General features: G+C 38.6%; 2 protein-coding genes across 4 annotated transcripts; both read right to left on the bottom strand.

The window, feature by feature from the left end:
- Window positions 1–3,005: 3,005 nt before the first annotated feature.
- Window positions 3,006–9,906, bottom strand: smad4a (SMAD family member 4a). Of its 3 annotated transcripts, XM_054611866.1 has the most exons (12): window positions 9,771–9,872; window positions 8,389–8,735; window positions 8,111–8,285; window positions 7,681–7,710; window positions 7,389–7,592; window positions 7,010–7,114; window positions 6,767–6,817; window positions 6,497–6,680; window positions 6,160–6,328; window positions 5,685–5,823; window positions 4,905–5,116; window positions 3,006–4,260 (listed from the first exon to the last, which is right to left on the bottom strand). In XM_054611866.1, the coding sequence occupies exons 2-11, from the start codon at window positions 8,626–8,628 to the stop codon at window positions 4,905–4,907; spliced, it is 1,509 nt and encodes a 502-aa protein (XP_054467841.1). In that variant the 5' UTR covers window positions 8,629–8,735; window positions 9,771–9,872; the 3' UTR covers window positions 3,006–4,260. The 3 variants fall into 3 exon arrangements, with proteins under 3 accessions (XP_054467841.1, XP_054467840.1, XP_054467839.1); XM_054611865.1 differs by lacking the exon at window positions 9,771–9,872 and adding an exon at window positions 9,887–9,906 and having other exon boundaries at window positions 3,006–5,116; XM_054611864.1 differs by lacking the exon at window positions 9,771–9,872 and adding an exon at window positions 9,509–9,727 and having other exon boundaries at window positions 3,006–5,116.
- A 3,123-nt stretch (window positions 9,907–13,029) lies between these two features.
- LOC129102839 (bone morphogenetic protein 10-like) lies at window positions 13,030–14,829 on the bottom strand. The gene is given in 3 exon segments (XM_054613113.1): window positions 13,030–13,375; window positions 13,377–14,082; window positions 14,490–14,829. Coding segments are annotated over 3 exon segments (1,392 nt in total).
- Between the last annotated feature and the right edge of the window lie 2,148 nt (window positions 14,830–16,977).

Genomic DNA, 16,977 nt, shown 5'->3' with positions numbered 1-16,977 from the left:
GATCATCTTTGTACAGTGGACCAAAAGTAGATATTTTGTGATATTCAAAGAGATATATAGATATATATATATATGTATAGTATATATAATGATGATACACTACATATATTTGTTGCTTTATATGTGATTGTTTCTTTCGTAGCTCCTCTGTAATTAGTTCATAGACTGTGAAATGGGAAAAACATGGGGACTAACTTATGATTCATTCATTCAGACTACATCTATACTTGAAATGTTCTAACATTCTATGTTGTGGAGATTATTGAGATTAATCCTCTTAATAGGAACAATTTGTTACTAAAATAATTTTTGTTATTGTTTTTTTTTCATGCTTGTTGAAAGGGTATGCATGATTTCTCTGCAGAAGTGTTTATTTATTGATATTTATTGTGTTTTGGTTTAGAAGCTCACCCATTACACCATATTGTAATGAGTGCTGATAATGGATCATGAATCATACCACTGCAAATGGCAGACCTACTTTAAAGGAGGACCAGGATTTTTTTGTTTGTTTGTTTTTTTTATGTATGTAGGTTTATTAAGGTGAAAAAAGGGATGGCACTGTCTTTTCTGATTTCTGATTTTGCCGAAGGCTCCATCACTAGTCAATGATTCCTTCAGATACTAGAGGTCCACAGGATCTTTTGTCTTTGTGCCTGGGTAGAAAAACCTACGTAGCAGTAAAGGAGGGTGGGAGAGCAAGTACTGCATGTCATTTAAGTTTCTGGGTCAGTGGAATCTCACAGATGTTTCGTTAAATCATTTCCATGACACTGAGGGGAAATCGGAAAAGTAAACTCCGGCCACCCCCAAACCTACGGTACATGTCATACTGTAGCTTTAACCCCGTATCCGCTGGTCTTGACATGTCCGGCTTACCAGATCTTGGAATTGAGCGCACACACATCTGGCTTTTCTATAATATTGCTTAAGAACAGTCTGAAAAGTCTGCTAGAAAAGGTCCGTGAACTTTAAGTAGCTGGAAGTTGAAGGCCTGCGGCTTTTTTTGTTTACATCAGTCTGTGACCATAATGAACTTCCTCTCTGACTTTTGGTATTTAACTGTTTAATGTTAGGTTGTGAGAACACAGAAAAAAGTAATGAAAATGTCCAATACAAAACTGAATGCATACAAAAATACTTGAGCCCTAGTTCATCTCTTGTACATAACCTTCTCCAGAGCTGCATATAAATCTGTGTTCTCATAATAACTGTGACAAACTGAATCCATTCCCAGGAGCTCAATTGGCTGACCCCAACATGCACATGCATTTTTGAGAATGACGTTATAAAAGCAATGGTGTTCTGTCTGTGTCAAATTTCCGATTATGTTCTAAATCTGGATATTGTGTACCAATTAGGAATGAAGGTTTTACCTGTGTCATTGTGACCTTTCTCTCACTGAATTTTTTTTTCCTAACATGAATCTCAGCTCCCTTGTCATATAAATCAAGTACAACATTGTAGATTTAAACTTGTATTATTTTGTGCCTGAAGTGAAGATGGCTTATAAAATGTTTTCTTTAAATCTTAATTGTGTGCTTTAGGATCATCAAGTGCTTTCTGGTCTTGCACGCCTACCATGTGCTGCTAGAAATGGGTTTTTTGTTTTTTTTTGTTGTTCATTTTTGGTTGTTCCATTTGATTATACATAGACTTATGTGCCAGACAGTGATTTATCTTTCTGCATCTCAAAGTCTGCCTGGTTAACACTGGACTGATGCTAATGCTGCCAACACAATTGTACTTTATTTCTCAGTGTCTTTTGAAATTGAGAAGTAAGATTGTTTCTGTAACGGCTGTTTGAAAAAGGAGCGCATTTCCAACCAGAAAAAAAAAAAAAAAAAAAAAAAAAGACATAAGCTATTCCTTACCTTGTCAAAGGAGCGAAAGCTAAGAGTTTGCCTCTCTTCACCTGGACGACACGGCAGCTTCACTGACCCATAGCAGACTCCAGTGCCTTTAATTTCGCCCCGGCCAGAGCAGACGGCCTGGGTGACTATTGGGTCTCTGGTGGGCTACAGATAGAGGCTGAGCAGACATTTCATTGCACAGGTGCTGCCACTGAGAAGACAACAGGGAAGCATAAAGGCCTGTCTTCAGACTGGACTATTTATTTACTGGATGTGACTCCACACACACACACACACACTTAGTAGTTTACACATGGTAGATTACCTTCAGATGGCTTTTTATTGTACAGAACTGGTTAATGAACAAGGTGAGTTACTGTAAGAAAAACGCTCTCTTATGAATTGTTTTCTCATGATCGTGGTTTCTTTTGTCAAATGATATTTTCTGAATGCTGTGACCCGTTTGAGATTTGTATTTGGATGTTTTCAAGTGCCATTTGACAGTCTAGTGAGTCGTGGCCAGCTGTAGCACGCTCTAATGCAAGCACAAGCATTTGGCAGTGGCATTTGGGAAAGGTTTTTATTTTTTGTTCACCCTAGACAAAAATATGTATATATCAAAAACTGAAAAAAAGGTATATTTATTTGTGTCTTAATTATTTGATTTATTCTTTTGGTGAACATTTTATCAAGATATGTTGGCTAAAGTGCTTTCGTGATTTCTTTCTCTTTTTTTGGATAATGTATAATATCTGATATAATATATACACACAAATTTCATGTGACTTTCTTTTTGTGTGCAATTAAGTTTCTTCTCAAAATTGGCAAGCGAACCAATGCGTGTAGGGTGATTTGTATTGTGTATTTTACATTCAAAAAAACAAGGACAATTGGGGGACTTTTATATTTATAAAGACATTATCATTTAGTGTGTCGTATTGATGAATATAGAAACTATTAAAGACACATGTAGTTTTGTTTTCTGAATATTTCAGATCTCAGCTCAGGCTAGCTTCTTAGTGTTGTTTTCTTAAAATTTGTGACACGTCTTTGCAGTAATAAACGTTTTCTTGTTCATGTCAAGTGTCCTTTCTCATAATTTTACCTCAAATTCCAAATAAAGGAGATTTCACAACTCCTGAACAATAGTGTTAGCCCACTGAACTTTATTCAACCATACTCGTACATAAACACCAGTATCATTCAAACTCCGTACATATTCAAAATGTATGACACGATTGTAAAGATTAAGATGAGCATGAACTTGCATTTCCTGATAATTGTACAGCATTCTTCTTTTTTTGTGGTTCATCACTGTAAAGGTAGCAAAAGAGATATAGATACAAAATACTGCAACAGCGGTAGGTAAACAGAGCTCCAAATACCAAAATATTGATTTGTGCAGAGCAAAAACTGAAATCATTCAGTTGATAATGAAAACCAAGCTTTTATAAGCAACGTTACAATAAAACAACTGCAGCCTGATAACCTTTTCTCTTTCATAGGGTATATTTGGCATCAATATGGCTTACACTTCCTCTCACAGTTCCTTAACTCAGCTGTTGTCTAGAAAACGTTACGGTAGGTGTCATCCAAATAATACTCAAATTAAAATAGGTGGCAGAGAACGATCTTAAAGTGTTGTTTGTCCCTTAGTAATGCGTCTTTTGAATATCAAAGATTCACTGCCTGTCGATTTGAAAGGTGGATGTTTAACGGTAGTTTCTTCCTACACCGACAACATTTCAAATATCATAAACCGTTCTTGCTCCACAACTCAATATGTTCCAAAACATAGATTTTAGGCAGAAAATCTGAAGCTAATTTTTCAATGATCTCACTAAGGTCATTAGCAAGAAAATCTTTTCAACCATGCTAAGAAATTATACGGATAACCATGCATGAGACTATGAAACAAGACAAAATACCTTTTTACAAATTAATAAAGTGCTAAAGGTCACTATGTGGGAATCTAATATAAAAAAGACAGTTATAAATAATATTAGGATGTCTTATAATTACCTTTTCTTTTAAAATTATTTAATAATTTCTATGTGACTTTGGCATTTAAAAGACGTCACTTCTCAATGTCATAACAGCCTCATCTGGTATTAGAATAATAAAAGTGTTATGATGTTGAAAGAGAAGCCGAGGTCAGCTAAAATGAGCTTTTCAAATGCTCTTTACAGTCAAAACAACTATTAAAAAGGGGAATACAAAAGAAAAAACATCAAAGAACTATCAGCATTGAAAAATACTTAAGATTACATCTTACAAAAACATAAGTAACGAATAACATGATTTTACATAAATGTCCTGATTTGTGAGGTGAAAAACTCCACTTACATGAAGCCATGCAAGCACCAGAGAGCCGATGAAGGAGGACTGGATCGGCAGAATACTCCAACTGAAATGACATTTGGATGAAAATCATGAACCTGAACATGTCAGGTTCATGATTTTCATCCAATACGAGGCATCACATTGTGCTCAGCTTTACTAGTTTTAAGCCAAATAGTTTGCCCTCTTACTTAATATTCCATGGTCTATAGGTCTTAAAATCCTAAATGTAGAATTGTTCACAGGTAAAAAAGATGGTAGCTGAGTTTGAATCATTTTATGATTGACACTCGACACTCTCTTGTAGTTATGCATTTCTATTGTATTGCACCAGGGCTAAATAAATAATTAAAAGGCCTTTTGCATCATTTAATCTTGCTGTGGACACCTTTTTCATTCACTTGGCAGCATGTTTCCAGAGTACTACCAGTGTACCTCACATGTTCCTCCAGCTGTTGTTTGGAAGTCACTGTCACTTACAGACCTGGAGTCTCATTCCGTATACTATCAGCTGCTTGTAGCGCTGGATTTGAAAGCAGTGTGTTTAAAGTATACAGCCATCCTTGAAGTCCTTGTTCATACTTCTACAACCTACTCAGCATCCCTGTCATTGCAGTCCTCCTTAGGCATCCCAGGCCTATAGGAGTGGTTTGTTAAAAAAAGTACAGTCTGATTGTTTTCTTTTTTTTTGTACAGTTCATGTCTCTCAACTTAGTCAAGGGGCTGAGGGTCAGCTATGGGCATGGTGTGCAGAACTTCATCCAGTAGCTGTAGAGCTCGGTGTAAATGGATCTCAATCCAGCAGGGTGTCTCTTTAATGCTTTGCCGTGGGTAGTCGGGCCCCCAGCCTTTCACGAAGCTCATCCGCAGGATGCACAGCCTGCGCAGGTCATCGACCCCAATGCCTGCAGCTGCAGACAGGCCTGCAGAGGAATTAGTCAGAAACTTTTAGATCGATGTAGCACAATAGGCCAAAGCTTGCAGAGATGTTAGCTAAGTTACTCTTGCAGTTTAGGTTGGAACAAATACCGGGTAGACACACAACCGAGTAGAAAAATACTACTGTAAAATGCATATCTCCCACTCTGACCAGGCCATCCATGTTCCATCGCATTGAAGCTAAAGCCCACAGAACATATTAATTATGTAAATGTTAGCCTGTAATCACTGGCTAACATTTGACTATGTGGAACTTTATTTCATTTAAGACTTAAATTGTCCAAGCTACTCATGCCTGAAATCTGACAGAAATCTTTAAAACTGTTTTTTTTTGTCTTTTTCTTAAAGTCCAAAATAGTTCAGCTTTGCTGACCAAATGATTATCAATATAGAAAATACAGCCTGTGTACCAGTTTTTCTTTCCTTCATCATTAACAGACACTGCTGGTTGCTTTTCTTCTGTTCATGCTGCTCCATAATTCTTGCTCCCAACGCTGTGCTATCATAATAATACACTTGATGAAGAGTAAGAGCAGCAGTATGAACACTCACTGATGGCTGGGGCGATGCCTCCCACAGAGCCAGGCCCGGGAATGTTACCGGCCACTGCTGCTGCCTGGGCTGCAACTGCTGCCTGAGCTGTTGCTGCCTGCTGCTGCATCTGCCTGTGGCACTGACGCAGGTCAAACACCTGGCAGGGGACAAGGCAAACGCTAAAATATGACGAAAAGTAATGAATGTACACTGAAGGATTACCACTGTCTAACTGCATCAGAATTGGATTAACACGTACTAATGGTATACATTGCATTCAAAAGTACAACTAAAAAGGTATTACAACAAATATTCTAATTTAATTATGGCTACTTAATCACATTAGTGCCTTAATCACATTGGACTAGATTATCGGTGTGCATGTCCTGTAAAGGTAGCCAGTACGAAGAGAAACCAGGAATTTGCAAATTGGAATCACCACTGCATGGATTGTCTTGCTTTTCATTAAATGAACACTGTACTGCAATCTCACCTTGATGTAAGCGCTGGGGTAGATCTTGTGAACCGCATCTCCAGGCGCACGTCCAGCCTCTCGATCCAGGTAATAGCTCTGCACAAACACTGCGTGATCACTCAAACAGCGCACCCAGACATCTCCTTCCCCTTTGCACTCCAGCTGCATGCCTTTGCCAATGTGGAGCCTAAAGACAGAAAGGAGGGGAAGAAATGGTAAGCACAGTCAGAAAAGTGAGACATTACCAAAACGTTGCATTACTGTCCATCACTTATCATACCTATGACATGAAGTAAATATGAATTGCTTGAAGGTTTAATATGATGATACATCTCCCAGTATGTGGGGTTAGTACCTGGCTCTCTCTATGTTCTCTGTCCTGTGGACATTGCTCAGCTGGCCCAAGCAAAAGCGGTCCCCTCCTGATGGATCAACGTAGCCATCCACAGTCACTATCGGACATGTGGACGGCACCTTAAAGGTCTCCCCAACTTGGACATCCATCTCGAAGTATGCAATGGAGCACCAGTACTCTGGAGCTGGAACAAACCAACAAACAACCACATGTCAAATTGGTTATACTTGTGTTAAATATACGGATTGTCGTCTGCAGCTCAATGCTCACCAGGGTGATTGGATATTGGGGGCTGGAACGCAATCTCGTTGGTAACAGGCCCTGCAATAACAGGTCAACATTATTTTTTGAACAAGCAATTCGGAAACCACACCGTTTAATAAGAGTTGACACGTTAACATGCAGCACAGATCATGCAGTAACGATGCTGAAAATTAGCAGTTTCTTTCGGATAAAAGAAAGAATAAAGAAAAATTGTAATGCTTTATGTGAGCCGAATTTCCATCCACTCACAATAATGCCCCGTGTGAGGCATGGGGGGATGATGCTGTAAATGCCCATTTTGATGTTGTGGTACTGCAGGGATGAAGCTGTTTCTGCTCCAACTGGGGTTAGGATCTGTAAATACAAATAATTAAATATGTTGTGTTGCCCAATTGGTTCATAATTCATACAAATTATGTTTATTGCATTAAAAGTTAATCTGCTCGAACAAAAGGTAAAACTTAACAGGCAATCCCTTATAAAGTTGTGTTTTTAAAATTAAATCTACTTTTATAGTGACGTAAAGTTTGTACTTTTACAGCATTCTTTTTTTTAACTTAATTACTTTAAGAGAGTGCATCTTCCATTGTGTTTTGCATAGATATTAAGTCTCCTTGTAGTGTCTCACTTGAGGGTCCAGCACTGAGTGAAGAGAAAGCAGAGGTTGAGCCTGAACTGCTGCCCTCTGATGGGGGCAGTAGAGCGGAGTTGATGAAGGCCTCCTGTGGACTGGGCCTTGACGCAGGATGCTGGATGGTCTGCATGTGGCTTTCAGAGCTTAAGTGGGATTGCTGGTTGTCATAGTCATACTCATCCTTTACCATGCGTGGAACTGCATGATGACAGCAGACAAAGTTTAAACTAAAGGACATCCACAAAATCTTCAACAAGCAAACAGGAAAACTTTGGCACCTCCTTACCTGGACCTGAAAGGCTCAGCCCTGATAAGTCTGCAAAGCAAAAAACAGATATGTCCCACAATCAGGTGGTCAATAGAACATGGGCTGTCATTTTCTAATCCTGATAACTGGATCATATTCTCACTAAGAATGTGCTGTATCAGGAGTGAATCTGTCGTTCTAAATTATTAAAAGGTGCAGTGGAATAAGAAGAGTGATAAAATTATAGAAAAAACTATATATACCCGAACCATGTATTTAAAATTCCAAGTCCAGGCAATAATTTGCTCTTCTTAATCAATACGAAGGGGCTAATCATGATCATGTTAAAAAACACCAACTTGTACCAACCTTCCCAATCCCTGTGTGTCTGAAGCATCAGTCTATATTTGTCAATAACCTAAAACAATGATGTGTAGTCAAGAATAACTAACCTATTATGCTTACTTACCAATGCCTGGAGAGACGACCCTCTCGTAGTGGTATGGGTTGACACAAACATTGTCACATTTCAAGTCAAAGGCATACTGGCAATATTTCACATGTTTTAACTCATTCTTGTGTAGATCAGGCCATCGCCACAGTCGGGCATAGACAACATGGGGAAAACCTTTGCGGCCTGCAACCTAAAGCAGAGAGGAAGATATAATAAGGTAGTTAGTGTTTTATCTTTCAATTACAATAAGCATTATATTAAACCAACTTGGTACTGTATATCTGCTACTATACCTGTAGGCGTCCATCCAAAGTTCTCTGTATGGTTACACACTTGCTAGGATGAGCTCCATTTGTAGTGATGGCCGTGATAAGGGAATCAAGCTCATCTTTCTTCTCCTTCAGCTTCTTCACAAGACTCTCAATAGCTCGCTTAGCAAAGCTTTCACTCTCCCCTCCCTGTCGGTGGCACATCAGGCTATGCACAATGCTCAAACAGGCATCATTGCTTGTGGGAGTGTTTGTGATTGACATCTTGTTCCTTGGGTTTCAACTTTGAGTTTCAAGTTGTATCCTTTATGCCTTAAACAGTTTAAGTGTGAAGGTGAAAGTTGGACTGTATTGTACCGTACTGTAGCAACCTAAAACAGAAAAAGCAGTGTCTTATTACTTCTTATAGATGGTATGCCAACCAGAATCCCCATTGCATTAGTATGTGTACAAATTGTGTATCACTATGACTAGAGCATTGGAATAGAAAGGTTAATTATATTATTCAGCCCTCTTCGAAGCCAATCTAATGTACCTTTAAAATGTCAAATGACAAAGCTGGCGGAGGAAATAGTTTTTTTTAAAACCTCTACAGATATAAATATTTTGGGCATCTTTCATTTAATGCTCTGGTAGCGTTTCCAGCTTGATGGGACATGCGTTGACAACTACAGGAACTTTTTCTAATTGAAAACCAATGCACAGACAGCTGTTGTCCACTCCTGCAGAAACTCTTACTGGACGTCCTCTGCAAATATAGCCATTAAATAAATAAAAGCTGAAATGCAAAACAAATCATTCACGTGGCACCATTTACTGTGTTTTCTCAATTTATTTAGTGGGTTTATCATAATAAGATTAGGATGAGTGAACATTTGGTTAAAGCTAGCTCACGTTAGCGCATCTTTTCTTAACAGCGTCTCTGTAACTAAGCATGGCCTAAATTATAATGCTCAGTTATCACATGCCACTATTCAAATAAATGCACATGTTTAGTATGCATACAACGGTACTGCATTGAGCTAGCTAACGTTGCTTAGCTCATGTTAGCGTTAGCTTCCACTAGGCTTGACGTTAGCGACAGTTAGCTCAGAGATAGCATTGTAAGCTAAACTTAGCAAACGTCACCTGAACACAAACGTACTGTGGACTTGGAGATGTATCCGCGCCGTAGCATTAGTCCCAGTGATGCAAGACCATTAATGAGTGGCTTTAGCGACTATAATGTGGATATGCTTTCTAGCGTTTGCTAGCATGCATTAATGATATTTACGCTAGCTTGCTAGCACATATGCTAACAGCTAGCTAACGCTACTAATGCTCAACTTCTCGCTAGCTAACCCTCTATGATGGCCAAACCCGCCACCTTGTGAAATGTTACAACAGAATAAAACATAAGTGCGTACCAGTGCATATGTGGTCCTTATCACACTAAAACTGTATGAAAAAATACATTATAATAATATCCCAACACATTTATGGTTTACTGGCCACGAAAATAAACAAAAAAAAATCTCCACACCCACTATGCTCCAAATGCGCATGCACGAGGAAAAAGTGACAGGCGGGGCTGTGGTTGTCATGGTATTTGAAAAAAAAAAAAACTTACTTATTGCAAGCAATATACAGTACCAGTCAAAAGTTTGGACACACCTCTCATTCAATGGTTTTTCTTTATTTTTATTTTTTTCTACATTGTAGATTAATATTGAAGACATCCAAACTATGAAGGAACACATATGGAATTATGTGGTAAACAAAGAAATGCTCAACAAACCAGAATATGTTTTATATTTTAGATTCTTCAAAGTAGTTGAATGAGAAGGTGTGTCCAAACTTTTGACTAGTACTGTATATTGCTTGCAATAAGTAAGTTTTTATTTGGATTTTATATAATTGAAGAAATGAAATGAAGAAAAAAACAACTGAAAAGCAGTGTCTGCACTAGTATTCACCCCCTTGGCTATAAAGCCCCTTAATACGGTCTGGTACTACCAATTCGCATCAGAAGTCGCATAATTATTTAAATTAAGTTCACCTGTTTTCAATCCAATTGTCACATGATCTGAAGGAGAACTATTTAATCAATTATTACAAAATGGAAAGAATATTGCACCACAACAAACCTGCTAAGAAAGGAATTCTGTTGTATAATGGATTTTATTGTATTATAAAGTCTCCCCCTTGTGGTTATAATATAATGTGACATAACATTAATAAAACAGTCCCCTGTCTAAATCTCTCTAACGCTCTCTCCTCCATATCTACCAATGCGATTAGCTATGTGTTTATGATTTAAAGTTGGCCTCCCATGAACAGTAATAGCTTTGTTGCTTAAGAGTGATGAAGAAAGCTGCCATCACACAAACCGGCTCAGCTGTGTTGTTGACATAGACCATGTGAGAGTTAGGTAAGGCAACTGATACGTTAAGAAATAGCAGCTTTTTATCATTTGATGTATCTTTTCATAAACAGTGAAAGTATTTCTCATTATTTTTTACCTTGTCATAGATTTCTCTATCTTTGAGGAAATGATAACCCAAATAGTAGTATCATGATTACATGCAATGGTTTGTGTTGATCAAATGCCATAAATGTACCATAAGTATACAAATATTAAGCACTGTTTCAGTGACAGATGTTTAGGTGTGAAAATAGCTGTTTTCCCAGTAAAGAAAGGAGAGTCAGATGAAAATATTAATCATACAGGGGAGGCTTAACATAAAATGAAATATAAGATGCATGCCCTTCTCCTCACCCTAATATTTTTTGTACAGTTCCAAAAATACAGCAAGCCATTGTGAACAAAGAATTAAATCAAGAAATCAATTTGTTCACTGCCAGTCGATATCTCTGCCCTGCACACTTGGCCAATGTAAATCTGTGTGCTGAGTGAGGATCCCATCAAGTTAGAAAGTTCCACAGTGTTATTCCATCATTGTTATCTGCTTCCGACTGTTAACAGCACAAGCTAGGTGATGATGTGACATGTAATTTTTCCATTTGTACGGTTGCTGTGGTCGTGATAAGGGTCTCAGCATGCCGTGTCACAAAAAGGAAGTGGGAGGGGTCAGAGGGCACCAAGCAACCTGATGGCAGGATTGTCAATAGAGCATGTTGGCGTTGGAGACCAGGAATCTGACACCACCTCACCTCACAAATGCTGCCACTTGGAGTGGCGTCTCATCCTGAGTGACGGTCTACAAGGCTCCAGGCTCTGACACCTCGTTATCGCTGTGGCATGGCAGCAGGCAGAGAGAGGCCCGTCAGGCATGTGACGCGAGAGGAATGGGGATTAAGGTTATAATGTGGGTAATGCTGTGATTACCTGACAATGACACAGGGTGTACAAGAGATCAAAACTTGCTCAATGACTATTTTTGATGTCAGGTATATTTTATTTTTACAACCATAATAACTTAAATATTTGTGCGAGAACCAAAAGCAGGATATGAATGGCTGGGGTGTAAGGAAAGATTTCACAGCAGTTGACAGAGATGTTAGGTAAGAGACGTTTTTCAGACAAGGAACCGTGAAGAGCTCCAAGACACCGTGAAAATCCAGAAGAAAAATATATTTTCTGCAAGTTTGGCAAGCAAATACGAGGAAATGTGTCACATTCTCTAAATCATTTCAACGGCTCCAACATACCACAGGGCACAGAAACAAATGATACCTTTTACAAATCTGCAGCATGTATATTCACTTAAAAATAACTATGATTCAATTACAATTTAATATAAGATATTTTAAAATCATACAGCATCCTAGTAGTGCAAATCACTGTAATCTGGTGCTATCCTCAAATGTAGATCTGTTTAAATAGGATGAAATAAAGAAAGTTTTGAGAAAGGTCTGTGATGAAAAGTCAGCGATAACACATTTAGATTTTGGTATGATGTGACTATACTCTGTTCCAGCACCCTCACTGAAATAACCCAAAGCGCAAACTTCACTTATGTCAGATTGAAATTCTTTTGAGTTGAGATCTATCACATACATTTCCAAATTATTCAGTTATTATTGTAACTGATATCAGTGCTGCAGTATTGAACCCGTTGACTTGCCCTGAATGACATGGAGCACACGTTTTTACCCATAGGTTCAGATATCTTTTTTCAGAACTTTTTTTTCTCATCTTCTTTTGTCTGTCACTGTGTTGGATGGAAATATTTGCATGAATATTGCCTGTGATTCACAATGAGTTGTGGAACTAATCCAAAAGCATTCTAAAATACAAAAAAAAATGCAAATAATTATAATAAATCATGACAGACAGCTTTATATTCTACACTAATATAACATAAACCAATTTACCCTTTATACAATTACAAATGTACATCTTGTAGCACAGATTTCTGTCCATCCCTAATTTACAACTAGTCTAGACTTGTGGTTTTACTCAACACTGTACTGTGGAAACAAGCACATGAAAAGATAGATAGATAGATAGATAGATAGATAGATAGATAGATAGATAGATAGATAGATAGATAGATAGATAGATAGATAGATAGATAGATAGATAGATAGATAGATAGATAGATAGATAGATAGATAGATAGATAGATAGATAGATAGATAGATTGATTGATAGATGTGTTTCTGAGATGATGATAGAAACATCAGTGCACAGTCTCTACCTCTGTGTAATAGTTTTCATGGCTATCTACAGCCACACTCGGCCACCACCATTCCCTCATACTTGTGGTTGAAAGTGATCACCCCGTTGTCATGATAAAGGAGTGAGATAGGCTCCAGCTTAGTGGGTACACAGCAGGCACGCGATGCTCTCTCTGGACTCTTAGCACTCAGCAGTGTCTGCACTATTGCGTGTTTGGTAGGCGAGACCTCGGAGGTCATTGGTGGGTTGCACATGCCGTTGCACTCGTAAGCCTCATAGCCCACAGGTTGGATGATCCACGTATCCCAGCCAATGTCTTTAAAATCCACAAAGAGTGGGGTCCTCTTGCACGGCTCGCTCTTAACATTGCGACGGATTCGGGGGGGTGTCATAGATAAGGTTGGACTGCAGCTGCACGAGAGACTGTTTGTCCCGCTCGTCCTGGTCGACGTAGCCAGCGTTGTGATTACCGTGCCCCCAGAAAGCCTGTTGGCTCCGGCCCACGTTTTCAGGAAGGTCATTCTCGTGCTCAATCATCTGGTTGAGCTCTTGCTTATCCTGTTTGTGGTCTCTACTCTGATCATCTGAGAATACGATCAAAACTGCATTGTGTTTCCCCTCAAAGCTCCTGTTGATGGCAACCTCGACCAACCTCTCGCCCTGCTCTGTGACCTCTTGTTCCGCCCTTTCCTCTTCTGACCCCAGACTTGCAATATGAACCTCCAGTCTGTGAGTTGCACACCCTGACTTCCACCAGAGTGCGACCACATGAGTCAGATCAAACGACACCCAGCTGTTATCTTTGGCACGGATATGCTTTGTCACCAGTTCCTCCAAATCCTTCGTCTCCACCACCTCCTCTGTATCCCTCCTTCTCCCTTCTTTCCCCACCTCTTTGGTCCAAACAACGCCCTTGTGTATTTCGTAGATGGTCACCTTGCAGTCAATGCCAGCATTTGGTCTTAGGGCCTTCTGGAACAGGGTGAAAAGGCTCAGCTCAGCTATTGTTATGTGCTCATGGTGGCTCATTGAGATGTTGAATAGCAGGGGGAATATCCTTACACCTCTGGTCGTTATACTGTCTGGTGAGAAATCTGAAATAAAGAAATAACAAAAAATGTGTGTAAATGCATTTTGTATGCTTCCGTGGTGAAAACTCAAGTAAAACTATGTTTAATATTAAAATGTACCCTTATCAAATACACATAATAGATTTTTTTGGTTTGTTTGAATCTTAATACTCAATTGTCAAAGCTTAGTTCAAGTGCAGCATCATTGTTTCAATTAAACAATTAACTAGATTTTTAGTACTTTGACTTCCATAAATTAATGTAAACTAATTAATTAATTCATAAAATGATTAGAATGTCAAACATGATCCGCGGAGGGAGTTTACAGCTTACTTTAAACAACAACAAAATCACAGCAAAGTAAAAAATAAATTATGCCACATATAAAATTACCAAGATTTTTGTAGTGTCGAACAAAAACAAGTTTGTACCTTCGTTCTTGAAACTGCGCACAATGTTGGCTGAGGGCACAGCAGTGGGGTCAGAGGCAAATCGGTTGTAGAGCTCCAGCATGTACTCTGGTGGCTCCTGGCGGGCGGCGAGAGGCCTGGTCTGGGGCCTCAGCTCCGTCAGGTTTATCGTGGACAGAAACTGGCTCAGAAAGTGCTGTGCATCAAGTAGCGGATTATCACCCACAACCCTACCGACTGATACCCTGTGAAGGTTTTCAGGAGGCCTGATGGGACTGCTCAAGCTCAAACCAGTCAACATCAGAAGCAGGACGTTGAGAGAGCGGATAAATCCAAGGTTGGAGAAGACTGAAATGCTCATGCTGGAGTGGAGCAAAGGTTTAAAATCCAAAGATTGAGTATCAGATGAGAAGACGTGAGGGATCCTTTGGAGAGGATACCTACAAACAGCTCAACCTATTCTTCGCTAAAGGACAACAGGTTGCTGTTGGGGGCAAAGAGAAAACAGCTTTGCCCTTGTTGATCTTGAGGTTTGGTTCTGAGGGCAGGGCTGTGCTGTCCAATGTGCTGACATGTTTGGAGATGTCACTAAGGCCCTGCTCGGCCCTCCTCTCTCTCTCACCGCCAGGTACTTATAACTATCCATAATCATTTCCACTGATATTCCGTCTCATTGTGATGTATGCTTTTCTTTTGATTAACCACAAAATGTGCCTTACAGTGACTTTAAATATACATGACAGCGGATCTATGAACTTTTACATGAATCGAAAGATCTAACTATGATACTTTAGTTTTAAATACATTCAGAGATAAGGAAGTTATTGCAACTAAGTTAATAAAAAAAGCATAAAAAATTATGTTGTACCATTTTCCAGTCTAATGCAGACAATCAATCACCAATTAACAATATTGTTAATTTATGCTTTGCAATCTCCACAAGAGGCCACTGTAGACTCAATATCTGTTATCCTGTCTCCTCATCTTAAATCAAATTAAATATTTTCATAATGGTGCTAGAGGGGCTGATTTGATCTAATTTGCATATGCTTTTAGCTAATTACTGCTTTTGTTTTCTAATAGTGGCTGTCAGACAGCTCACATATGCAATCATTGCTATCCTTTTTATAGTACACCCACTTAAACAAATAAATGTCTGACTTAAAACAAACAGTGCTACAACATAAGACATTTCAGTCATAGTGCTGCATCAATGTATATGACACACACATTCAAATCATGAAGATGTAGGTATATGAATGCACAGTACATGTGTGTTTCTAATATGCCACCACTTATGCAAGTGAGCCCTGCAGCCTGCGGTAGGAAACATGACTAATGCCAACACATGTCAGCCCTCTCAGTGGCAGCGTGCACCACACAAGTTCAGAAGTTCATAATCACCCCTCATGGCTACTACGGATATGCGGTTATATAAGCGTCTTGACAGCTTGTCCGTGTGTGTATAGAAAATGCACTAAAGAGGTTTTTAAAGTGGGAGGCGGGTTCTCTCAGGGGGCCTTCAAACTGTTTCAGGGGAGAGCAGTGAATGGAAGCGGAAAATATTTTGTTATTACATTAGTTAATAAAAAGAGGATCACATAGAACATTAGTACGTGTTATCCCCAGTTTTCCAGAGTCAGAAATTGATAATAAAGTTGTTTGTAGTCGTGCTTTGGACACTTTAAAGTTCAAATCCTTATTCTCATGATGTATCCTGTGTACTGTGTACTGTGACTTAAAATAAGCCCTGGCTGTGAAAACATGTACATCAGACAAAAACACAAATGTTTAACATTTTCATTTTGACCATTTATCTATTAATTTAAGCCTGTTCAGAACACCTGAAAGTGGGTTTATTTAACTGGCCAGTGGGTGCTGTCAATCTAACAGTCAGCCACTGATAAAAACTGAATCCAGTCTGTAATACAAAAAGAGAATACAAATAAGAATGAGAAATAATGCACATTATTTATTTTAATTTTTCATTCAACATCGCAATGCAAAAAGAACCACTGCAAAGCAGAGTTGTATAGAATGTAGGATCACTTACCGGTATTAGCTAATGCACATCAATAATCTTTAATTAATAACATGGGTATTACAATAAATATTACAATATAAATACCTTCATTTAGAATATTAACAGTCCTTTGTTACACATTTACAATCCCATTTTGCCTATCATGAAACAAATGGAAGATTTGCTTACGACTGCACCGTCTAGTCTAATGGCAGGTTTGTCAAGAATAATCTGAATTCCAAATAAACTGGATGTTTTTGATGACTAGGTCCACAGTAGCCCCTAATCCTAATTATCTCAAACACTGACCAAAAATATTATTAAATTTATTTTGTATGAGAATCTTCTCTAGCCCAGAACCCATGGGGATGGACAACAATAGTTCCACATGTCACTTTAGGCCTTAAGCTTGAAAAACTAAAAGTATCATCTCATACTTGTGTAACATTAAAAGTTAAACTGTACATGTCATATATTCTTTGGAGT

Source organism: Anoplopoma fimbria, chromosome 14 (assembly GCF_027596085.1).
Source record: "Anoplopoma fimbria isolate UVic2021 breed Golden Eagle Sablefish chromosome 14, Afim_UVic_2022, whole genome shotgun sequence".
Lineage (NCBI taxonomy): Eukaryota > Metazoa > Chordata > Actinopteri > Perciformes > Anoplopomatidae > Anoplopoma > Anoplopoma fimbria.
This window is presented reverse-complemented; position numbering and strand designations above follow the sequence as displayed.

Excerpts from the sequence above, each read along its gene's own strand:
- smad4a (XM_054611865.1), bottom strand. The coding sequence starts at position 8,628 with ATGTCAATCACAAACACTCCCACAAGCAATGATGCCTGTTTGAGCATT. Across the intron at positions 7,115-7,388 it reads ACTCAGTGCTGGACCCTCAA|ATCCTAACCCCAGTTGGAGC; the intron begins GTGAGACACTAC and ends TTGTATTTACAG. Across the intron at positions 5,117-5,684 it reads AGGCATCGCCCCAGCCATCA|GCCTGTCTGCAGCTGCAGGC; the intron begins GTGAGTGTTCAT and ends ATTCCTCTGCAG.